Here is a 25,286-nt window from a genome sequence, read left to right as displayed (position 1 = left end):
AGGAGCTCCTCGCAGAGTCATAGTGCGGATTTTGTCCCCTACACGGCACAACGGACATGATTTTTGCAGCGCAACAGCTGCAGGAAAAATGCAGGGAACAGCACCAGCCCTTATATTGGCCTTCTTCGACCTTACAAAGGTCTTTGACACCGTCAACTGCGAGAGTCTATGGAGCTTCCTCCTCCGTTTCGGATGCCCCCAAAAATTCTTCACCATCCTTTGCCTGCTCCACGATGACATGCAGGCCGTGATCCTTACCAACGGATCCATTACAGACCCAATCCACGTCCGGACCGGGGTCAAACAGTGCTGCGTCATCGCCCCAACCCTCTTCTCAATCTTCCTCACTGCAATGCTCCACCTCACAGCGGACAAGCTCCCCGCTGGAGTGGAACTAAACTACAGAACCAGTAGGAAGCTGTTCAACCTACGCAGTCTCCAGGCCAGTTCCAAGACGACCTCAACCTCTGTTGTTGAGCTACAGTACGCGGACGACACCTGCGTCTGCGCACATACAGAGGCTGAACTCCAGGACATAGTCGACATATTTACTGAGACGTACGAAAGCATAGGCCTTACGCTAAACATCAGCAAGGCAAAGGTCCTCCACCAGCCTGTCCTTACCGCACAGCACTGTCCCCCAGTCATCAAGATCCATGGCACCACCCTGGACCACTTCCCATATCTTGGAAGCCTCCCATCAACAAGAGCAGGCATTGACGACGAGATCCAACACCACATCCAGTGCGCCAGTGCAGCCTTCGGCCGCCTGAGGAAAAGAGTGTTCGAAGACCAGGCCCTCAAAACTGCCACCAAACTCATGGTCTACAGGGCTGTAGTAATACCCGCCCTCCTGTATGACTCAGAAACATGGACCATGTACAGTAGTCATCTCAAGTCGCTGGAGAAATACCACCAATGATGTCTCCGCAACATCCTACAAATCCCCTGGGAGGACAGGCGCACCAACATTAGAGTCCTCGACCAGGCCAACATCCCCAGCATCGAAGCACTGACCACACTTGATCAGCTCCGCTGGACAGGCCACATAGTTCGCATGCCAGACACGAGACTCCCAAAGCAAGCGCTCTACTTGGAACTCCTTCATGGCAAATGAGCCAAAGATGGGCAGCGGAAACTTTACAAGGACAGCCTCAAAGCTTCCCTGATAAAGTGCAACATCCCCACTGACACCTGGGAGACCCTAGCCAAAGACCGCCCTAAGTGGAGGAAGCGCATCTGGGAGGGTGCTGAGCACCTCGAGTCTCATTGCCGAGAGCGTGCAGAAATCAAGCGCAGGCAGCGGAAAGAGCGTGCGGCAAGCCAGTCCCACCTGTGACAGAGGCTGTGGTTCTCATATTGGACTTTACAGCCACCTAAGAACTCATGTTAAGAGTGGAGGCAAGTCTTCCTCGATTTCGAGGGACTACCTATGATGATGAATCAAGACAGAAAATCAATGAAAATGCCTTCCTTCAGCTGAAGATTTTTTTTGAAGTCAAAATTTGGAATTAATTTAAGGATTTAGTTTTAGCAAGAAGCCAATCCTTCATGCTAGAAGTAAAATAACTTTAATGGCTATTCATCGAGCAATCCCCAGGTTAAATTTGAAACCAAAAGGTCAAAATTTACATACAATATTGGCAAGAGAAAATATGACTGAATGGAACAGCAAATGAGAAACAGAACAGGAGATTGAGCACATGGAGGTATTCTACCAAGCATAGAAAGCAGTCACATGATGCAACAGCAATAATAAAGCAGGTCCTTAGTGGTGATTTCCATAAAGGATGGTCATCTTACCTATGTTATCAGGAGAACAAATCATGGAAAAAAATGCCTCTCTCGTAGTCATCCATTACTGAGAAAAGCAAGCACTGCGCACACACACACGACGTCAGGACAGCAAATACATGCATCGACTCGCAAGCTCCTTCAATATTATGAAGCGCACGCACCCGTAGAGTTCCGCAAGTGCCGGTCTTTTGACAGATCCAATGCATTCCCAGTAGAAGGGCCTTCGCGGGCGGAGATCTGGGCTATTTGCCCAACTCTAGCCCAGTGAACATCCTTCAAACTCTTATGCCTGATAAAAGCAGGCGCAAGGCTGCAATGTGGCCCTTTTTGATTTTTGCCTTGCGTTTCTCTGCCCTCCACTTTTACTTTTCTTCTTTCTATCTTTTGCTTCTGCCCCCATTCTACTTCCCTCTGTCTCCCTGCATAGGTTCCCATCCCCCTGCCATATTAGTTTAACTGAGCTCCCATTACTATCAATGAGAGAATATCCCCTAAAAGCAAATAAAACAAACATAAATTAAAAAAAACATCACTTTAAAAAAAATTAATAGTAATTGCATTAAAATTAAATGTTTTAGAGAAGAATTTATTTTTCTGAAATGTTTTTTAAAATGTTTTAATAGTGTTAAAATTAAACTTGCCTAAAAGCAGGCGCAAGGCCATTCTTTTACCAGCGAAAGTGTGATAATAGATAGAAAAAAGTAATTACTTATTTTTATATTAAAAACAGTCTATGAAGGCAAGTTTAATTTTAACACTCAGAAAAATAAATTCTTCTCTAAAACATTTAATTTAATGCAATTACTATTAATTTTTTTTTAAAGTGGTGTTTTTTTTAAATTTATGTTTGTTTTATTTGCTTTTAGGGGGTATTCTCTCATTGATAGCTCGGTTAAACTAATATGGCAGGGGGATGGGAACCTATGCAGGGAGACAGAGGGAAGTAGAATGGGGGCAGAAGCAAAAGATAGAAAGAAGAAAAGTAAAAGTGGAGCGCAAAGAAACCCAAGGCAAAAATCAAAAAGGGCCACATTGCAGCAAAATTCTCAAAGGGCAAAGTATGTTAAAAAGACAAGCCTGAAGGCTCTGTGTCTCAATGCAAGGAGTATTCGTAATAAGGTGGACAAATTAACTGCACAGGCAGCAATTAATGAATGTGATATCATTGGCATCACGGAGACATGGCTCCAGGGTGACCAAGGCTAGGAACTCAACATCCAGGGGTATTCAACATTCAGGAAGGATAGACAGAAAGGAAAAGAAGGTGGGGTAGCGTTGCTGGTTAAAGAGGAAATGAATGCAATAGTAAGGAAGGACATTAGCTTGGATGATGTGGAATCTGTAAGGGTGGAGCTGCGAAATACCAAAGAGCAAAAAACGCTAGTGGGTGTTGTGTACAGACCACCAAACAGCAGTAGAGGTTGGGGACAGCATTAAACAAGAAATTAGGGATGCGTGTAATAAAGCTACAGCAGTTATCATGGGTGACTTTAATCTACATATATAGATTGGGCTAACCAAACAAGTAGCAATACGGTGGAGGAGGATTTCCTGGAGTGTATTAGAGATGGTTTTCTGGACCAATATGTCGAGCAACCAACTAGACTGTGTGATGTGTAATGAGAAAGGACTAATTAGCAATCTTGTTCTGCGAGGTCCCTTGGGGAAGAGTGACCATAATATGATAGAATTCTTTATTAAGATGGAGAGTGACACAGTTAATTCAGAGACTTGGGTCCTGGATCAGTTCCTATTGAGTGGAGGGTAGCCAATGTAACCCCACTTTTTAAAAAAGGAGGGAGAGAGAAAACAGGGAATTATAGACCAGTCAGCCTGACATCGGTAGTGGGTAAAATGATGGAATCAATTATTAAGGATGTCATAGCAGTGCATTTGGTAAGAGGTGACATGATAGATCCAAGTCAGCATGGATGTGTGAAAGGGAAATCATGCTCGACAAATCTTCTGGAATTTTGTGAGGATGTTTCCAGTAGAGTGGACAAGGGAGAACCAGTTGATGTGGTGTATTTGGACTTTCAGAAGGCTTTCGGCAAGGTCCCACACAAGAGATTAATGTGCAAAGTTAAAGCACATGGGATTGGAGGTAGTGTGCTGACATGGATTGAGAACTGGTTGTCAGACAGGAAGCAAAGAGTAGGAGTAAATGGGTACTTTTCAGAATGGCAGGCAGTGACTAGTGGGGTACTGCAAGGTTCTGTGCTGGGGCCCCAGCTGTTTACATTGTACATTAATGATTTAGACGAGGGGATTAAATGTAGTATCTCCAAATTTGCGGATGACACTAAGTTGGGTGGCAGTGTGAGATGCGAGGAGGATGCTATGAGGCTGCAGAGTGACTTGGATAGGTTAGGTGAGTGGGCAAATGCATGGCAGATGAAGTATAATGTGGATAAATGTGAGGTTATCCACTTTGGTGGTAAAAACAGAGAGACAGACTATTATCTGAATGGTGACAGATTAGGAAAAGGGGAGGTGCAACGAGACCTGGGTGTCATGGTACATCAGTCATTGAAGGTTGGCATGCAGGTACAGCAGGCGGTTAAAAAAGCAAATGGCATGTTGGCCTTCACAGCGAGGGAATTTGAGTACAGGGGCAGGGAGGTGTTACTACAGTTGTACAGGGCCTTGGTGAGGCCACACCTGGAGTATTGTGTACAGTTTTGGTCTCCTAACTTGAGGAAGGACATTCTTGTTATTGAGGGAGTGCAGCGAAGATTCACCAGACTGATTCCCGGCATGGCGGGACTGACATATCAAGAAAGACTGGATCAACTGGGCTTGTATTCATTGGAGTTCAGACGAATGAGAGGGGATCTCATAGAAACGTTTAAAATTCTGACGGGTTTAGACAGGCTTGATGCAGGAAGAATGTTCCCAATGTTGGGGAAGTCCAGAACCAGGGGTCACAGTCTAAGGATAAGGGGTAAGCCATTTAGGACCGAGATGAAGGGAAACTTCTTCACCCAGAGAGGTGTGAACCTGTGGAATTCTCTACCACAGAAAGTTGTTGAGGCCAATTCACTAAATATATTCAAAAAGGAGTTAGATGTGGTCCTTACTACTAGGGGCATCAAGGGGTATGGCAAGAAAGCAGGAATGGGGTTCTGAAGTTGCATGTTCAGCCATGAACTCATTGAATGGCTCAAAGGGCCAAATGGCCTACTCCTGCAGCTATTTTCTATGTTTCTATGAAAGGTAACTTCGATGGTATGAAACGTGAATTGTCTATAATGGACTGGCAAATGATACTTTAAGGGTTGACAGTGGATAGGCAATGGCAAACATTTAAAGGTCACATGGATGAACTTCAACAATTGTACATCCCTGTCTGGAGTAAAAATAAAATGGGGAAGGTGGCTCAACCGTGTCTAAGAAGGGAAATTAAGGATCATGTTAACTCTAAGGAAGAGGCATATAAATTGGCCAGTAAAAGCAGCAAACCTGAGGACTGGGAGAAATTTATAATTCAGCAGAGGAGGACAAAGGGTTTAAATAGGAGGGGGAAAATAGAATACGAGAGGAAGCTTGCCAGGAACATAAAAGCTGACTGCAAAAGCTTCTATAGATATGTGAAGAGAAAAAGATTAGTGAAGACAAACGTAGGTCCCTTGCAGTCGGATCCAGGTGAATTTATAATGGGGAACAAAGAAATGGCAGACCAGTTGAACAAATACTTTGGTTCTGTCTTCACGAAGAAAGACACAAATAACCTTCCCGAAATACTAGGGGACGGAGGGTCTAGTGAGAAGGAGGAACTGAAGGAAATCCTTATTAGGCGGCAAATTGTGTTAGGGAAATTGATGGGATTGAAGGCCAATAAATCCCCGAAGCTGGATAGTCTGCATCCCAGAGTACTTTGGGAAGTGGCCCGAAAAATAGTGGATGCATTGGTGATCATTTTCCAACAGTCTATTGACTCTGGATCAGTTCCTATGAACTGGAGGGTAGCTAATGTAACACCACTTTTTAAAAAAGGAGGGAGAGAGAAAGCGGGTAATTACAGAGCGATTAGCCTGACATCAGTAGTGGGGAAAATGTTGGAATCAATTATTAAGGATGAAATAGCAGCGCATTTGGAAAGCAGTGACCGGATCGGTCCAAGTCAGCATGGATTTATGAAGGGGAAATCATGCTTGACAAATCTTCTTGAATTTTTTGAGCATGTAACTAGTAGAGTGGACAAGGGAGAACCAGTGGATGGTGGTGTATTTGGACTTTCAAAAGGCTTTTGACAAGGTTCCACACAAGAGATTGGTGTGCAAAATTAAAGCACATGATATTGGGGGTAATGTAATGACGTGGATAGAGAACTGGTTGGCAAGCAGGAAGCAGAGAGTCGGGATAAACGGGTCCTTTTCAGAATGGCAGGCAGTGACTAGTGGGGTGCCACAGGGCTCAGTGCTGGGACACCAGCTATTTAAATATACATTAATGATTTGGATGAAGGAATTGAGTGCAATATCTCCAAGTTTGCAGATGACACTAAACTGGGTGGCGGTGTGAGCTGTGAGAAGGATGCTAAGAGGCTGCAGAGTGACTTGGACAGATTAGGTGAATGGGCAAATGCATGGCAGATGAAGTATCATGTGGATAAATGTGAGGTTATCCACTTTGGGGACAAAAACACGAAGGCAGAATATTATCTGAATGGCGGCAGATTAGGAAAAGGGGAGGCACAAGGAGACCTGGGTGTCATGGTACATCAGTCACTGAAAGTTGGCATGCAGGTACAGCAGGCAGTGAAGGAGGCAAAATGATATGTTGGCCTTCATAGCTAGGAGATTTGCGTATAGGAGCAAGGAGGTCTTGTACAGGGCCTTAGTGAGGTCTCACCTAGAATAGTGTGTTCAGTTTGGTCTCCTAATCTGAGGAAGGACGTTCTTGCTAAAGAGGGAGTGCAGCAAAGGTTCACCTGACTGATTCCCGGGATGGCTGGACTGACATATGAGGAGAGACTGGATCGACTTGGCCTTTATTCACTGGAGTTTAGAAGGATGAGAGGGGATCTCATAGAAACATAAAATTCTGACGGGACTGGACAGGTTCGATGCAGGAAGAATGTTCCCGATGTTGGAGAAGTCCAGAACAAGGGAACACAGTCTAAGGATAAGGGGTAAGTCATTTAGGACTGAGATGAGGAGAAACGTCTTCACTCAGAGAGTTGTTAGCCTTTGGCATTCTGTACCGCAGAGAGTTGTTGATGCCAGTTTGTTAATTATATTCAAGAGGGAGTTAGATGTGGCCCTTACGGCTAAAGGGATCAAGGGTTTATGAAGAGAAAGCAGGAAAGGGATACTGAGGTGAATGATCAGCCATGATCTTATTGAATGGTGGTGCAGGCTCGAAGGGTCGAATAGCCTACTACTGCACCTATTTCCTATGTTTCTATGAATGAGAATACTACATTGTGATTGGTGGTCCAGGCCCAAGTGATTACAGGATACGCATACGCTCCTGGAATATGTGGGCCCCTATGCTGGACTGTTCAGCTAGACCTCGGAGCGCAAGTCTACGTTCTTCCGGGACCACCAGATATTTTCGTTAAAAAGATCGGTCAGAGGCATCCGCAATTTTTGGCCAAAAACTTTTAGCAACTTCTCTTAGATAGCACATTTTACTGTTCTAATGCATGTATTCTGATAGGGCTTGTGTAGCACAGAACCCTTTAAATAAGTGGTTCTCTTAATTTACATTTTTGCACACATGTTGTTAAAACCAGTCATCCAAGGTGATTCTAACATTAGCTAAAGAAAAGCAGCAAAAAAACAATTACATCATTTGTTCAGTTGTAACACTCCTGCTGACTTGTATGGAGAAAATATTGGAGCCCCTTCCCCCAGTGCTTTAATCTTTTTTATTGCTGTTTAAAGTAACACTAAAATCTGATTTCAGGACTCCAGTTTTTAATCTGCGTCAGTAAACCCATCCAGAACTGTATTTTTGAAAAGTTAAAAACAAAATAGTCAACTTCACCATGGTAAAATCAGCACATTTAATTTGTTAATTTAGCTCCTGTTTGCTGCTATAATGTTACAAACCACTTAATGTCCAGCATTTTAAAAGAAAATGGCATATATTTTCAGATACACTATGGTTCCCAATAATCTCACATTATTTATGAAACATCCTCTCTATAGCATGCACTTGTGCTCTTTTAGAAAGTCCTAAAAGTAGCCGTATTAGAGCCAGCACTCCATAAATGTCACCTTATTAAACAATATTTTTGTATGCCAATAAAATGTTGTGCACCAGTCAATAGTAACCCTTGTGAAATTAATGGAGAAGCAGCCAGTTAATTGTTTCAGCGATATGCAATCAATGTTTTAAAACTTACAAAAATTGAAAAGTAGCTTGGGATTCAAAATTGAATTAAAAAATCAGATAGGCCAAAATTAAAATCATCAAAATAGGGTGAGTACTTCTTAACTTCACATTAAATGTAATATTTGAAAGTTACATTGAAAACATTATCCTGTTCCTATAGAAAATGATGAAACAATGCATGATACCGGAAAAAACAAATTCATTATATTAATAAAAAGTGTGAAATATTACACTATATTAGAAAGGCAACTAGTACATTTAGTTCAGTATACAAAGGCCTTCTGTTTAATCAGTTGTACAGGAACAATGAATTTACTGTTGGCACCATAACTATTTGAATTGATGGATTTCCATTGCAACTGTCAAATCTCAAAGCAAAATTTACAATATGCATCTTGAACTTAAAAATTATAACACTTTCAAGTAAAGTGTGTCCAGGAAGGAGTACACTCCAGTAATTACATCCGTTAGCTTAGCAAAAGCTTAAAATGTATTTAGATACAGTTTGATGCTTCAGAGAGTGCAGGTATATTCTGCGGAAGCTTCGCATTTTAAAGGAGTGCTTAGTTTTTAAACCAAGGCAACTGACAGATACGTATGTAACAAATTTCGTCGTCATTTTTAGACAAATAGTTTATCTTTGATTTCTTTTTTCCTCAATAATGGGCCATGTAAACTGCAAAATAACACTAGCCACAAATACATAGTTAATTTCTATAGGATTACAAGACAGCCCATTAGTTTTCTCCTGGAAATTCCATTGACATTGGTCAGTCATGTGGTGAACACACATACTGAACCGGTCAGATGCAATGATCTGCTCTTCCCAATTTTCATACAAATGGTGCTTCCTGTCGAAATGGAAATATTGATCTTCTGCTGTACAGTTTTCATCCCCACAGTAAACTACAAATAGAAAATAAAGACAATTAATTCACAAGAATTCCCAATGCTTCATTCATAATTTCTTTATCTAAATGAACTTATGTTAAAATAAAAACAAGGACTGTCCTGATTAAAGAAGAACTATGTCCAAGTAGGCAGCAGTCTCCACTTATAACCCTGTGTGATATAGCACAACCTTGAAGGGATTGGTATTTGATCCTGTCATTAACAGTTACGTGACAAAGGTTAGGGCATGTGGAGTCAGAAAACAAATAGCTGAATGGATAGTCAATTGGCTAAAAAAAAATAGAAAGCAGAGAGTCGAGGCAAAGGTACTGATTCAGATTGGAGGAAGGTAGAAAGCGGTGTTCCATAAGGATCAGTGCGGAGACCAGATATTCATAACTTACAGTAAGGATTTGGACTCAAGAACAAGTAACAGTATCAACATTTGCAGATACCAAACTGGGAGTATAGCTAACACTGAGGAAGAATACAACATAATACAAGACACCCAAGAAAACTTGCAGACTGGCAGTTAAGTGGCAAATGAACTTTAACTTTGGTAGGAAAAATAGAAACATTATCTACTCCTTAGAAAATAAACTGAATGCGGTAGAAGACCAAAGGCATCTCGGGATACAGGTGAACAAAATCATTAAAAGCGGTACTGAAGGTCAGCAAAGCAATTAAAAATGCTAATGAAGCACTGGGATCTATTTCCAGGGGTATAGAATTTAAAAGTAGTGAAACTATGTTAAACTTATATAGGACCCTAGTCAGGCCACACAAGAGTACTCTGCACACTCCTGGTCTCCATACTATAAAAAGAACATTGAAGCATTGGATAAAGTGCAAAAAAGATTTACAAGGATAGTACCCGAACTGAGAGATTACAGCTATTGGGAAAGATTGAACAGGTTGGGGCATTTTTCTTCAGAAAAGAAATGACTTAGGTGACTTTAGAGATCTTTCAAATTATGAATGGGTTGGACAGGAGAGAATGTGGAGAGAATGTTTCCACTTGTGGGAGAATCCAAAACTAGAGGCCATAAATACAAAGTAGTTACGAATAAATCCAAGAGGGAAATAAGGAGCAATGTCTTTACTCAAAGTGGTTTGAATGTGGAACTATGGACCAAGAGCTAGAAAGTGGGGTTAAGGCTGGATAGCTCTTTTTCAGCTGACAGACACAATGGGTCGAATGGCCTCCTTCTGTGCTGTAAATATCTAGATTCTATGATTGAGGGGCTGAAAGGCCAACTCCTGTCCCTATGTGATAAATTCGACAGAAAATAATGTGTTTCAGATTAACAAAATCACAGCAAAAAGGAAGTTAACTTCATACAGTTTTAGTGTTGCAGGAGTAAAATCTGTAACATTCCTAATACATGACACACTAACATCAGTATTCAACTGTGTGGCCATTAATAACTTCTATTAAAATGCTGGTTTTGCAACCTAATTATTGGATCATACAAGTTTAAAGATTATTATTCACAGTAAAACTGGTCAATCAACCTCGTTGGTTAGGGAACTGTGTTTTTTACATTCACTGGGCTCAATTTTCCCCAATTTTGGCGTATTACAAGAGTTATGCCCTTTTTTTGGCCCGACTACTCCAAAAAAAGCTAGCAAGTTTCCCCATTCTACTTTTTGAAATTGGTGCCGCGCAGCCGGTCCTTTAGTTTCGGGAGGTGGAGCCTAATGCCTGTGCCGAAAAAAACAATGCCGCCCCCACCCCCCAATCATCCCCCACGCATGCGCAAAAAAAAATATGTTTTTGACGCTTTGGGCACGCATGCACAGTACAGCTCCCGGTCTGCATTCGGCCATTTTTAAAGAGCTAGTTGTGTGTGAGAACTTTAATTCTTGGTGGAAAAATCGGAACCGCAATACAATATGCAACGCGGCTCAAGGACCAAGAATTTCTCTCAGGCTGAAGTGGAAGCACTGGTTACTATAATGGAGGCCAGATGGCACGAGCTGGACACCAGCAGAGGTCACATAAAAGTTTCACCAAAAGAAATGACGAAAATGCTAGAACCAACTTACAGAAGTTTACTGTGCACTGGTGACCACCTCCAAGGTCTGGAGGTCAGTGCAAAAAGTGGCAGGACCTTGCTCAAGTAGCTAGTGTAAGTAATATATTCATTTATTCACTGGAATTACAATTGTAAATGTGACCATCTGTATATGTCCCACACAGCAGAAAGGCACCCTCTCTAAAAAGTTATATTTTCATCTTTGTAGAGGAAGGTGGCACACAACAAAAGGGAAAGAACTCGCACAGGAGGCGGCCCACCAAATCGGCACCCACCGACACCCTTGGAAGACAGGTCCGCTGCTTTGATAGAGAAAAGCAACTACCACAGCACAAGCTGGGCCCATACTCAAGGGAGAGGGCAAGTCCTGCAAATTCCAGTCTGGCTTTGCTAAATGTTAAGTATTGCACGGGCTAGCCATGCTTCGTAGGGATGTTTCCATCAGCTACGCTTCGGTTGATGCAATGTGCTATCATTCATCGTGATCCTTCAAATGAGCCTGCTGCCTGCGCTGTGTGAGCCTACTCATGCCACCCTGCCCCCTCCTCTGCTGCTAACCATTTCTTTGTTCCGTTATATTTTGCAGAACTTGCGGCCAACCCAGACGAGGCTGAAGCCGATGCAGAAGCGGAAGAGCCTGAAAAGAACAGCTTCTAATCCCACCTTCCAGACCAAGTGTATGGGGGTGAGGGGATGGATGAAGCCCCCACTTTTGTACTCACTCAGGAGGTGGTGCAGGCGCTGCCCATTGAGGTGCCAGGCCCTTTCCTGAGTGGTACGAGTGTTGGGACATTCCATGGTCTCTCATAGCCCAAGGCTGTGGTTTCCAATGGGGTGCAGTGAGGCACACCCAGGGCCCCACCATCCGAGGCTGCGGGTCCCAGTGGTGGGGTGCGAGAAGGAGAAGGAGAGCTCGACAGCGCTCGCCTGAGGTGCAGGATCTAACAGATGTGGTTCAGATGATGACAATGAGTGGGGAGAGCATTGACCTTACACGATCACTCCTGGACACCATCAGTGGGGTGAGTGATGAGGTATCAGGACTGTCGGGAGAAGTAACAACACTCTCACGAGAAATGGGAACACTGTCCGGACACGAAGGAAGGAATGTCACAGGCAGCTGATACAATGTCGGTGAACATGAGGGAGGGAAGAGGGAGGGAATGTTGCAGGTAGTTGAGACACTGTCGGTGAACATGAGGGAGGGAATGTCGGAGTTAGCTGCTGCAATAAGGGAATGCGCCCACACCCCTCCCACTCCAATCTCCAGACCAGCCTCTGATGAGGCCCAAGCCAGACCACATTACCGCCTGCCCACACCGCACCGCCCCCCCCCCCCCCCCCCATCAAGAAGTGCAGGCAGGGGTGGAGTCAACAAGACCAAGCGCAGTGGCCGGCCGTAGAATGAGGTTGAGCCTTTCTTTGCTGCTGCTATTATTGTTGTTACTGTTGTAACTGTTCTGAAATTAAAAGTTTTTTGTAAGTTATGTAAATTTACAAGTTTAAAAGCTTGTAAGTGATCTTAAAGTTTGTAAGTGATCAAAACTGAAAACTTTAAAGTTTGATAGAATAGTTTTTAATTAAAAGTACAAAGAGTTAAACTTTTGAATAAAATACATTTTAAATTATAACTAAATCATTTCCATTATTTGTTCCATTAACACCACAACTTTTTGAACTAAAGAAGAATCATTCCCATTATTTGTTCCATTAATACAACACATTACGGAACAGGTCCAAACAGTAAACAAGGTCCATTTTGAATAGTTGCTGCTGAGTCTTCAGGCAGCAAAGTGTTTACGGATGCACTACTGGTGCAAAGCTCGAGCAATCATTAAAGGGGCATGATGGCCCGCCCTCCTCCGCCATCGTGCTCCGGGTTCAGGTAGTTGCATGGCTTCCTCGTCATCCTCATCATCAGCCACTATCACCTCAGGTGGGTCTTCTACTACCAGCTGCTGCTGCCTCATGATGGCTAAGTTATGCAGCATGCAGCACACAAAAATGAACTGACCGACAATCTCAGGTGTATTGCAAGTAGCCTCCGGAAAGGTCCAGTCATCAGAAACGCTGTTTCAAGATGTCAATGGTCCTCCCTATTATGCTGTGCCGCAATGTGCGACATGTTGTATTCCCGGTCAGCTTCCGTCCAGGTTACTCGTAGGGACGTCATGAGCCAGGTGGCGAGGCCGTACCCGTTGTCTCCCAGCAGCCAGCTCTGCCTTTCTGGCTGCTGCTGAAACATGGCAGATACAGCGCTCTCGCGTAGGATGAACGCATCATGGGTGCTCCCAGGGTATCTCGCATCAACAGACATGATGCGATGCATGTCATCACACGCGAGCTGCACATTAACGGAGTGGAAGCCTTTTCGTTCCTGTACATCTCGGAATCCTCCAAAGGTGCTCGCAATGCGATTTGGGTACAGTTAATGCAGCCCTGTATTTTTGGAAAGCCAGCAATCCTGGGGAAGCCCACAGCCCTTTCATGCATTGCCTGGGTGGCCATGGGGAACTTTATGTAGTTATTTCTCCGGGCATATAGTGCAGCAGTTACCTGCCGAATGCAGATATGTGCTGCATTATGAGAAATGGCGCACACATCCCCAGTTATGGCCTAGAATGACCCAGCTGCATAGAATGAAGTTGCAGCTGTAACCTTCACTTCAACTGACAAAGCAGTCCTCCTGATGCTTCCAGGTTGCAGGTTTCACTAACTCATAGATCTCGCTTACAACTTCTTTGAGGAAACGCCTCTGATACAGTCTGCATCACTCAGGTGCAGGTATGAACACCTGTCTCGATATACCCGACATGGGTAAGGCCTCCTGCCCATCATCCTATGTGCTTGGAGGTTCCTCATGCGATGACGTCGAATCAATTATCTCCTCCACAGCACCATCACGCAGAAGGCTTGCACAGGTATGGCATTATCAATATTGCCCCCATAATTAAATTGTACCGTTGCAAGCACAAAACAGGACAAAGTTAAACATAGAAACATAGAAACTAGGTGCAGGAGTAGGCCATTTGGCCCTTCGAGCCTGCACCACCATTCAATAAGATCATGGCTGATCATTCCCTCAGTACCCCTTTCCTGCTTTCTCTCCATACTCCTGGATCCCCTTAGCCGTAAGGACCATATCTAACTCCCTCTTGAATATATCCAATGAACTGTCATCAACAACTCTCTGCGGCAGGGAATTCCACAGGTTAACAACTCTCTGACTGAAGAAGTTTCTCCTCATCTCAATCCTAAATGGCCTACCTCTTATCCTAAGACTGTGTCCCCTGGTTCTGGACTTCACCAACATCAGGAACATTCTACGCGCATCTAACATGTCCCGTCCCGTCAGAATCTTATATGTTTCTATAAGATCTACTCTCATCCTTCTAAACTCCAATGTATAAGGCCAGTTGATCCAGTCTATCCTTGTACGTCAGTCCTGCCATCCTGGGAATCAGTCTGGTGAACCTTCGCTGCACTCCCTCAACAGCAAGAACGTCCTTCCTCAGATTAGAAGACTAAAACTGAACATAATATTCCAGGTCAGGCCTCACCAAGGCTCTGTACAACTGCAGTAAGACCTATCTGCTCCTATACTCAAATCCCCTAGCTATGAAGGCCAACATACCATTTGCCTTCTTCACCGCCTGCTGTACCTGTATGCCAACTTTCAATGACTGATGAACCATGACACCCAGGTCTCGTTGCACCTCCCCTTTTCATAATCTGCCGCCATTCAAATAATATTCTGTCTTCGTGTTTTTGCCCCCAAAGTGGGTAACCTCACATTTTTCCACATTATACTGCATCTGCCATGCATTTGCCCACCCACCTAACCTATCCAAGTCACCCTGCAGCCTCCTACCTTCCCACTCACAGCTCACACCACTACCCAGTTTAGTGTCATCTGCAAACTTGCAGATATTACACTCAATTCCTTCATCCAAATCATTGATGTTTATTGTAAAGAGCTGGGGTCCCAGCACTGAGCCCTGCGGCACCCCACTAGTCACTGCCTGCCATTCTGAAAAGGGCCCGTTTATCCCGACTCTCTGCTTCCTGTCTGCCAACCAGTTCTCTATCCACATCAGTATATTATCCCAAACTATGTGCTTTGATTTTGCACACCAATCTCTTGTGTGGGACCTTGTCAAAAGTCTTTTGAAAGTCCAAATACACCACCATCCACTGGTTCTCCCTTGTCCACTCTACTAGTTACATTCTCAAAAAATTCCAGAAGATTTATCGAACATGATTTCCCCTTCATAAATTCATGCTGACTTGGACCGATCCTGTCATTGCTTTCCAAATGCACTGCTATTTCATCCTTAATAATTGATTCCAACATTTTCCCCACTACTGATGTCAGGCTAACTGGTCTATAATTATCCGCTTTCTCTCTCCCTCCCTTTTTAAAAAGTGGCGTTACATTAGCTACCCTCTAGTCCATAGGAACTGATCCAGAGTCGATAGACTGTTGGAAAATGATCACCAATGCATCCACTATTTCTAGGGCCACTTCTTTAAGTACACTGGGATGCAGACTATCAGGCCCCGGAGATTTATTGGCCTTCAATCCCATCAATCTCCCCAACACAATTTCCCGCCTAATAAGGATATCCTTCAGTTCCTCCTTCTCACTAGACCCTCGGTCCCCTTGTACTTCCAGAAGGTTATTTGTGTCTTCCTTAGTGAAGACAGAACCAAAGTATTTGTTCAATTTATCTGCCATTTCTTTGTTCCCCATTATAAATTCACCTGAATCTGACTGCAAGGGACCTACGTTTGTCTTCACTAATCTTTTTCTCTTCACATATCTATAGATGCTTTTGCAGTCAGTTTTTATGTTCCCGGCAAGCTTCTTCTCATACTCTATTTCCCCCCTCTTAATTAAACCCTTCGTCCTCCTCTGCTGAATTCTAAATTTCTTCCAGTCCTCAGGTTTGTTGCTTTTTCTGGCCAATTTATATGCCTCTTCCTTGGGTTTAACACTATCCTTAATTTCCCTTGTTAGCCACGGTTGGGCCACCTTCCCCATTTTATTTTTATTCCAGACAGGGATGTACAATTGCTGAAGTTCATCCATGCGATCTTTAAATGTTTGCCATTGCCTATCCACTGTCAACCCTTTAAGTATCATTTGTCAGTCTATTCTAGCCAATTCCGCCTCAAACAATTGAAGTTACCTTTCCTTAAGTTCAGGACCCTAGTTTCGAAATTAACTGTGTCACTCTCCATCTTAGTTAGGAATTCTACCATGTTATGGTCACTCTTCCCCAAGGGGCCTCGCACAACAAGATTGCTAATTAGTCCTTTCTCATTACACATCACCCAGTCTAGGATGGCCAGCTCCCTAGTTAGTTCCTCGACATATTGGTCTAGAAAACTATCCCTAATACACTCCAGGAAATCCTCCTTCACCGCATTGCTACCAGTTTGGTTAGCCCAATCAATATGTAGATTAAAGTTACCCATGAAGTAGATTAAAGTCACCCATGATAACTGCTGTATTTTTATTGCATGCATCCCTAATTTCTTGTTTGATGCTGTCCCCAACCTTACTACTACCATTTGGTGATTTGTACGCAACTCCCACTAGCGTTTTCTGCCCCTTGGTATTCCGTAGCTCAATCCATACCGATTCCACATCATCCAAGCTAACGTCCTTTCTTACTATTGCATTAATTTCCTCTTTAACCAGCAATGCCACCCCGCCTCCTTTTCCTTTCTGTCTATCCTTCCTAAATGTTGAATACCGCTGGATGTTGAGTTTCCAGCCTTGGTCACCCTGGAGTCATGTCTCCATTGATGCCAATGACATCATACCCGTTAACTGCTATCTGCGCGGTTAATTCGTCCATCTTATTCCGAAGATTCCTCGCATTGAGGCACAGAGCTTTCAGGCTTGTCTTCCAACACACTTTGTCCTTTTAGAATTTTGCTGTAATGTGGCCCTTAGGTTTCTCTGCCCTCCACTTTTACTTTTCTTCTTTCTAGCTTTTGCTTCTACCCTCATTCTACTTCTCTGTCTCCCTGCGTACGTTCCCATCCCCCTGCCATATTAGTTTAACCCCTCACCAACAGCACTAGCAAACACTCCCCCGAGGACATTGGTTCCGGTCCTGCCCAGGTGCAGACCGTCCGGTTTGTACTGGTCCCACCTCCCCCAGAACCGGTTCCAATGTCCCAGGAATTTGAATCCCTCCCTTCTGCTTCTCTCCTCGCTCTCTCCCCAAGATCGACACCCTAGTATGGACCACACTCTGGTCTGCACATGCACAATAGGCTTGCTTAGAACGGGAAGCTAGGTATTCAAGGAGGACATTTGGAGCAACGAAGTCTAATGCAATTCTTTAATTTTAGATTTTTTTTCCAAAGTACTACCCCACCACGAACCGAAAGTCTCCTCGCCGGGCTCGAGGGTCGGCTGGAAGAATCGCCCCCTCGCCCTGACACAGGGACTCGGCAAACACCCATCCCCGACTCTGGCTTCCTTTGAAGCTGCTGCATAGTGTAAGGCTTCTCATGCCTTCAGTTCAGCTTCCACCCTCCCCCGGGCTTCTTTAGAAAAAATCCTCGGTATTCTCCACCTACTTACAGGTCCTCTGGCCCTCGGCGCAGCCAGCACGAGCTGTGGGGGGGCGGAGCCAGGTCCCGGCGCTGAAAACAGTGCCGGGACCTCTGCACATGCGCGCTACAGTCGGCACGCAAGTGCAGTAGCTCCAGGCGCCGAACTGTGTGGGAGGGGCCCGAAGTACGCAGCCCCTAGCCCTGGCTGAATGGCCTCACTGGGGCTGCGTGAATGATGCTCCTCCCACGGCCAGCTCCTGCTCCCCCCCCCGACCAGACACTCGCTCCTCGCCCCCGCCGACCAGACCCGACCCGACCCCCGCTGCCGACCAGACACCCGCTCTCCCCCCCCCCCCCCCCACCACCGACCAGACACCCGCTCTCCCCCCCCCCCCACCACCGACCAGACACCCGCTCCCCCCGCCGACCAGACACCCCCCCCCGCCCCGAGACCCGCTCCCCCCCCGACCAGACACCCGCTCCCCCCCCCCAGACCCGACACCCGCTCCCCCACCCCCCCCGCCGACCAGACCCGACACCCGCTCCCCCCCCCCCGCCGACCAGACCCGACACCCGCTCCCCCCCCCCCCCGCCGACCAGACCCGACACCCGCTCCCCCCCACCGACTCGACCCGCGCTCCTGTTACCCGACTCTCCCTCTCCCTCTCCCCCTCTCCCCCTTCTCTCTCTCTCTCTCTCCCCCTCTTAGCGGCACGAACGGCTGCAGAATTCTCCCTGGCTGAAGCACTTTCACACAGGTAGGAAGATGGTTTATTTAATCTTTTCTTGGCTTATAAATGCTTATTCAGGTTGGATTTATTTGTATAATATTTGTAGAAGTATGAATAAGGATTTTGTCGAATTTAATGAGTTCCCTTCCCCCCCCAGCTCCACCTCCACCTCCACCTCGTTCTGGACGCCTAATTTGTAACCTGCGCCTGATTTTTTAATGTGTAGAACTGGTTTTTTCAGTTCTACAAAAATCTTCACTGGCTCCATTCTACTTTAGTTTGGAGTACATTTTCACTGTGGAAACTTTCAAATCAGGCATCAGTGGCCGGACACGCCCCCTTTTGAAGAAAAAATTCTGTTCTAAACTAGAACTGTTCTACCTGACTAGAACTGCAGAAAAAAAAAATGTGGAGAATTGCGATTTCTAAAATAGTCCATTCTCCACCAGTTGCTCCTAAAAATCAGGCGCGAATCATGTGGAAACTTGGGCCCAATGGGTCAATTAACTGACACTTCCTCTTGTATGTTAAAGGATGTGCAACCAGCTAGAAATCAACATATGAAGGGTAATTTACAACTTCAAAAATACAACAAAATGATCTATTGGTGAAACTAAATGCCTACTATGCAAACTGCTAAAGCAGATCAAATATTTTTTATAAAACTAAAACATATTGGCCTGGAATTTGCAATTATAATGACAGCAAAACAGTCACCGCTCGCCGTTATTAAACAGATAGCCTTCTGGCACCCACCCATGCGCAGTTGAACACGGAAATCTGGAAGCTGCTGTGAGTAATACCCTGCTCCTCCACAAGGTGCGCTGTTACAGTCTTCACAGATGCAATCAACACAGAATCAGTGATTTGTCGTGAACTTAAACTATTTACCCCCTATTTTTGCTGTAAGGACCAATGGAAAAGTTAGTCTTGTTCAATCAGAAGCAATTGAGTTTTTAAATAGCGTATTAAGTCATAATTACCGCTGAACAATTCCTCTGGCCCTGAACAACTATTTTTTTTAAACAAGTGTTGAGTCTCATTCCCAAGAACACTCAAAAATAGCAGAATTTTTTTTTTTTTTTTTTTTAAGTATTGTTTTTAAAGTTTGTTCTGATATTTACAATTTTCTCAACACCATGTGGATGTCCCAATCTTTATTTTGCTTTCTGTACAATAATTTATATTCTGCTTTTTACTTCCGGCTTTGCCATCCTACTGCCTGCCCTGTTGCTGCTTGCCACAGATTCCCTGTAGAAGGACCACGTTCAAATGGACATCAGAAGAGAGGACATTTGCGCTCGAGAGCCTGCTAAACTTTGTGCACAGCATTTTGAGGTCAAAAGGTGAGCGCTGTTCCTTCGCTGCTGACTGCAAAATCAGATTTTACCATTTTTTTGTGTCACTACACACTATCCATATTTTTCACCAGCAGGGCTGGCGAGTGATCTGCTTCCAAACTTCTTCAATGACACCAACCCAGGTGACTGTTCCTTTGCTTTTCCCTTCATTCCACCGGGATGCATTTAGCTTCTGCTCTATCTATGGCTCCCACGATGCCTTAGACTGGCAACTCAGTGTGGGAAATTGCAGGTATGAACTTGCATTGTGTCACTGTACAAAACAGGATACTTATGTTCTAATACTCTGCATCATTGTACCACTTGTCTGTTAAATAAATTATGATTTCTGTTAAAGAAATTATGATTTTTAAGAACAGTATCACAGTAACTAGCTTCCATTTTCCACTCTTCATAGAAATCACAAAATAATTTCAGTTTCCTAACAATGAGAAAGGATCATTGAGCAATTTATTAAGTCAAACACTCTTTTAAATCTGGGATTGCAGGACTTATTATATTTTGGCGATCATATTCCACAATTCCTTCTTATAATTAAGCCTATTGGTTTATAATGTTTGAGATTTTTGCCAGTGTTTTGTGAATGATGTTCCACGATTTCATTAATTTTTCAATGAAAACTTTAAATCAGTGACCTTGGGCATGGTGCATTCCTTTACATCATGGCTAAAATATTTCAATTCTTTTGGATCACTGGCCTGTGATTATTTGTGAGGTTACTGTTCTTTAAAGTTTTACACTTGGGAAGGTTTTTGGATAACAGGAAAGTTTAATTGATCATGGCCAAACAGGTTATTTCATTAGCAGCAATCATGGCGCGAAGTTAAACATTGGCCCAGAAATTGCGGTCGGAGGCTTCCCGCGGGGTGGACGGCTCTGACCGCAGTAATTTCTATGAAGGTACCTGGTGGTCCCAGAGGTTCGGCTGCCTGCGCTCCTGAGGCTCTCTGCGAAGGCCAGCGTAGGGGCCCATGTAACGCAGAATCGTACAGGTTTCATACGGATCTCTGGGATCACGTGGGTCGGCCCAACCTATCAGAGTAGGGGGATTCCCGTTCACACTTAGTCATTCCGTATATACAGAACTGCGATAAGCATGAATGGGAATATCTCCCCGAAACACTGAAAATAAACTCAACACATTACATATTTAAAAGTAATTAAAATGCAATTTAATTAAATATTTTATACAAAAATGTATTCTTTTGCATTTTTAAAAAAAATATGTTTTAACAGGGCTAAAAATAAACTTACCTTAATGGACAGGGTTTTTAATATATAAATGAGTGACAACATTTTATTTTCAATTTTAAAAAAAAACTCTTACGCTGGTAAAAGCAGGCCACACTCAATGGACAGAAGCCGTGGAGGCCCTTTTCCTTCGTATGCGTGTGATTTTTTGACAGATTGCAAGTGCCAGGTTTAGGCGCATGCTCTTCGCGTACCTAAACCCGGAACACACCCCATGGGCATATGCGCACTTCCAGACCCATTATCAGTAATTATTAGATATCCACTGTCAAATCTGCATAAAAATGTAATTCATACAAGTAGCTAACACAATGGGCCAGATTTGAGAAGTTTGCGACCGGGTTTTCGCTGCGATTACTCGGTCGCAAAGCCGGGCGGGATCCTCGGGTATCTGTTTGCTGCGCCGCTTCCAAGTACCGCTGGGGAGAGGTCGCCAATTGCATTTGTGTCGAGCTTTTAGCTCTCTCCCAACCCACACGCCACACCCAGAATATCGACAGGTCAAACCTGTCGGTGCAGCCCTGCCAGCAGCAGTAAGTATGAAAAACTGCAAAAAAGGCAAGTTAAAGTTTTTATTTTAACATGTTTTTTGCAACGATTAGACAGTTAAGGGTCTTGTAAATGTCTTGAGGAATTTTTTTTCCCCTCCCAAGGCCTCTCTCGCAGCGCTTCCAGCCCTGGATTAATCCTCGTGCAGGCGTAAAACCCGAAAGTTCGGCCTAAAAACGGTAGCGCAGCGACAAAGTTAAATTTCACGTATCGCTACCGTTTTCACTGAAAAAAATCCAAAAGCCGAAAATTCAGCCCATCACTTAGCACTTTTTAATTAAAATACACATCATAATCTGTAAATGTAACTGTCGGCAGCTCGAGGGAATTTTTTGCTAAGATTTTGGCTCATATTCTTGTAAAAATGCCCTAACGGGAGTTGCTTTATTACAGTAATACCAATGTTATGTTGCTAAAATAGACGCTTAAGAAAGATAAAAATGCAGTGCTGTGGTCAATTTCCCTACTTTCCCTATTTCTCGATTTTAACTTTTTTATTCTATCTCAAGATTCATTTAACATTATTCCTCATTTAGTGTTACTTTAAAAACCTGCCTCCATATGTTAAATCTCCATTCCTGGTCTGGTCAAGTTTGAAACAAAATGGTCCTCGATCGGTTGAAAACAGGCCTGAGGCCAAATTCTCAGCCAATTAAGTTTCAGGAAACTGAAGACTCACATCATTGGAGTGATTAATTTTATGACAAATATTTTTTTTTTACAGATCCAACCACTCAACAAGATAACATGGGGCAGATATTTTATTAGCAGTGATCATAAGGGTAATACAAATATTCTTAAACATTGTCTTATTTTACTTTTTAACGCAGATCAGTGGAATGTCTGTATGATAGTAATTGAGAAGAGGCACATTTCATAGTGGTTCAATTTTTGTTGTGCAGCAGGAGGGTGAACTATGATCTACAAAGAATGAATCAATTTCCTCACCACATTTCAAAGTGATTCATAACCAATTGGATACAGCAAGGTCCTATAAACAGCAAATGAATCAATGAGTAAATTTTGTTTTTTTTTTAAATTGGTGCTGGCTAAGGGAGGTATGTTGGCCAGAACATAATCTAATTGGTACAAAAACTGTACAGTGAAACCTGTAAATTACAGACACTTTAGGGACTGGCAACATCTTTTTTTTTTTTGCAGGTGTCCTTATTTTTAAAATGATCATATGTACTGAAAAGTGTTTCCAAACAATCTTTATTAGCCAGCTGAGATGATCAGCACCTCATCAGGTGCAATAATGCAAAGACTCCTTCTCCCACACACCAGCGTTCAGTTCACGTAAAAGTTTTGCAGGCTAAATTCCAGTTTTATTTCAAACCGCCTTCACTTCCAGCAGAGCATAACTTCAATAGTGAGCTGTGTTTCTCATTTCTACTTACCATCATAGGGGAGTCACATGACAAGAAAAAAGGGAGAAATGCGATTGCAGGTCGCGTCGGTATATTGAAGCTTTCAAAAGCAAGTCTTAGAACAAACTGAGAACATTTGGGAGTTTGCAGACGACACTAAACTGGGTGGCGGTGTGAGCTGTGAGGAGGCCGCTAAGATGCTGCAGGGTGACTTGGACAGGTTAGGTGAATGGGCAAATGCATGGCAGATGCAGTATAATGTGGATAAATGTGAGGTTATCCATTTTGGGGGCAAAAACACAAAGGCAGATTATTATCTAAATGGCGGCAGATTAGGAAAAGGGGAGGTGCAACGAGACCTGGGCGTCATGGTACATCAGTCATTGAAAGTTGGCATGCAGGTACAGCAGGCGGTGAAGAAGGCAAATGATATGTTGGCCTTCATAGCTAGGGGATTTGAGTATAGGAGCAGGGAGGTCTTAATGCAGTTGTACAGGGCCTTAGTGAGGCCTTACCTGGAATACTGTGTTCAGTTTTGGTCTCCTAATCTGAGGAAGGACGTTCTTGCTATTGAGGGAGTGCAGCGAAAAAAGGTTCACCAGACTGATTCCTGGGATGGCTGGACTGACGTACGAGGAGAGACTGGATCAACTGGGCCTTTATTCACTGGAGTTTAGAAGGATAAGAGGAGATCTCATAGAAACGAATAAGATTCTGACGGGACTGGACAGGTTAGATGCAGGTAGAATGTTCCCGATATTGGGGAAGTCCAGACCAGGGGACATAGTCTTAGGATAAGGGGTAGGCCATTTAGGACTGATATGAGGAGAAACTTCTTCAATCAGAGTTGTTAACTTGTGGAATTGACTGCTGCAGAGAGTTGTTGATGCCAGTTCATTGGATATATTCAAGAGGGAGTTAGATATGGCCTTTGTAGCTCAGGGGATCAAGGGAGTGAAAGCAGGAAAGGGTTACTGAGGGAATGATCAGCCATGATCTTATTGAATGGTGGTGCAGGCTCGAAGGGCCAAGTGGCCTACTCCTGCACCTATTTTCTATGTTTCTATAAGCCGAGGGAAAGAAAACAATGGAAGGGTCAAGAGCAGTGGAACTGCCAGCAGCCGCGAAAGTGTGTGTGGACAGGCTTAACTGCTAACCTGACCTATGCCTTTGAGGCCATTGCCAAATCCAGTTACTTAAACTGCTGAGGTTAATCACAGGGCACTTGTAACGGTTTGGAATTTCAGGCTCTGGGTCAGTGACTGGCTTACTTGCTTTTTTTTAAATTCGTTTGTAATGAAGAGGAATATCTGGAGTTTGAAGGTAGTTTACTGGACAGAAGACTGCTTTGCAGAAAGATTTTTCACTTTTCCGTCTTTATTTGCAACAACAGTTCTAACACTGGCTAGAAGACTCTATGTAGTTGACGGCTTCAAGGTGGCAACTGAGCGACGTCACATGCACTATTTAGATGCTGGTGTGTGGGAGAAGGAATCTTAGCATTGTTGCGGTTGATTAGGTGCCGATCATAAACACAGCTGGTTCTTCAAGACTGTTGAAATATTTTACCTAACATACTTTGACTATTGAAAATAAGGACATCTGCAAAAAAAAAGACGTTGATGCAAGTCCCAAGATGTTCATAATTTACAGGTTTCACTGTACAGTTTGAGGCTGGCGAGATCAGTGCATGCAGATCCACACTGTATATTGTTTTCACAAAGAAACAAGTTACTTATTTCTTTAAGAAGTCTTTCAAGTGAAGTGAAGAAGAATTCAAAGCTTTTGTCCAATTGGTTTGTTTGCTTAACCCCTTGCAAACTAAAGCTTCTAGTATTTAATGTACAAGGGAGGAACCATTGATATTTACAACACAGAAGCAGGCCACTTAGTCCTTCGTGTGTGTGCTGGCTCTTCGCTAGTGCAAAAACAATTCCACTATGTTACTCTATCCCCATAGTCCTGTATTTTGTTCGGCTTGAAGGGTGCAGGCTTGAAGGGCCAAATGGCCTACTCCTGCACCTATTTTCTATGTTTCTAATGCTGCTTCTTTTCCTTAGAAGACAATGATCTCCACCTCAACTACTTCCTGTGGCAAAACATTCTGTACTTGAACAACTCTCTGCATTAAAAACATTCTCCTACTCTTTCTCCTTACTTTCTAAAGGGGCAATTATAAATTGGTGATTCCTTATCACGAATCCAACAACCAGAGAAATCATCTTTCCCCATTCACTTGATCAAAACCCTTTCCCATCTTAAAAACGTTTAATTAAATTTCCTCAGACTTTTCTGCTCGAGTGGAAGTAGTCCCGATTATCTCAAGTCTCGTCAAAGCTATAGTTTCTCATCCACAGCATCCTCCTGGTGAATATG

The 25,286-nt window shown here is 43.7% G+C and overlaps 1 protein-coding gene across 1 annotated transcript in view; it reads right to left on the bottom strand.

The window, feature by feature from the left end:
* Positions 1-7,796: 7,796 nt before the first annotated feature.
* The window catches only part of tomm7 (translocase of outer mitochondrial membrane 7 homolog (yeast)), a 67,446-nt gene continuing 49,956 nt past the window's right edge, over positions 7,797-25,286 (bottom strand). Inside the window, exon 3 of the mRNA XM_070880968.1 lies at positions 7,797-9,048. Coding sequence (XP_070737069.1) covers positions 9,033-9,048 — 16 coding nt within the window. The 3' untranslated portion in view covers positions 7,797-9,032. The remainder of the gene's footprint in view (positions 9,049-25,286) is intronic.

This window comes from Pristiophorus japonicus, chromosome 5 (assembly GCF_044704955.1).
Source record: "Pristiophorus japonicus isolate sPriJap1 chromosome 5, sPriJap1.hap1, whole genome shotgun sequence".
Classification (NCBI taxonomy): domain Eukaryota; kingdom Metazoa; phylum Chordata; class Chondrichthyes; family Pristiophoridae; genus Pristiophorus; species Pristiophorus japonicus.
The sequence above is the reverse complement of the archived record's forward strand: the minus strand, read 5'-3'. Positions and strand labels throughout refer to the sequence as shown.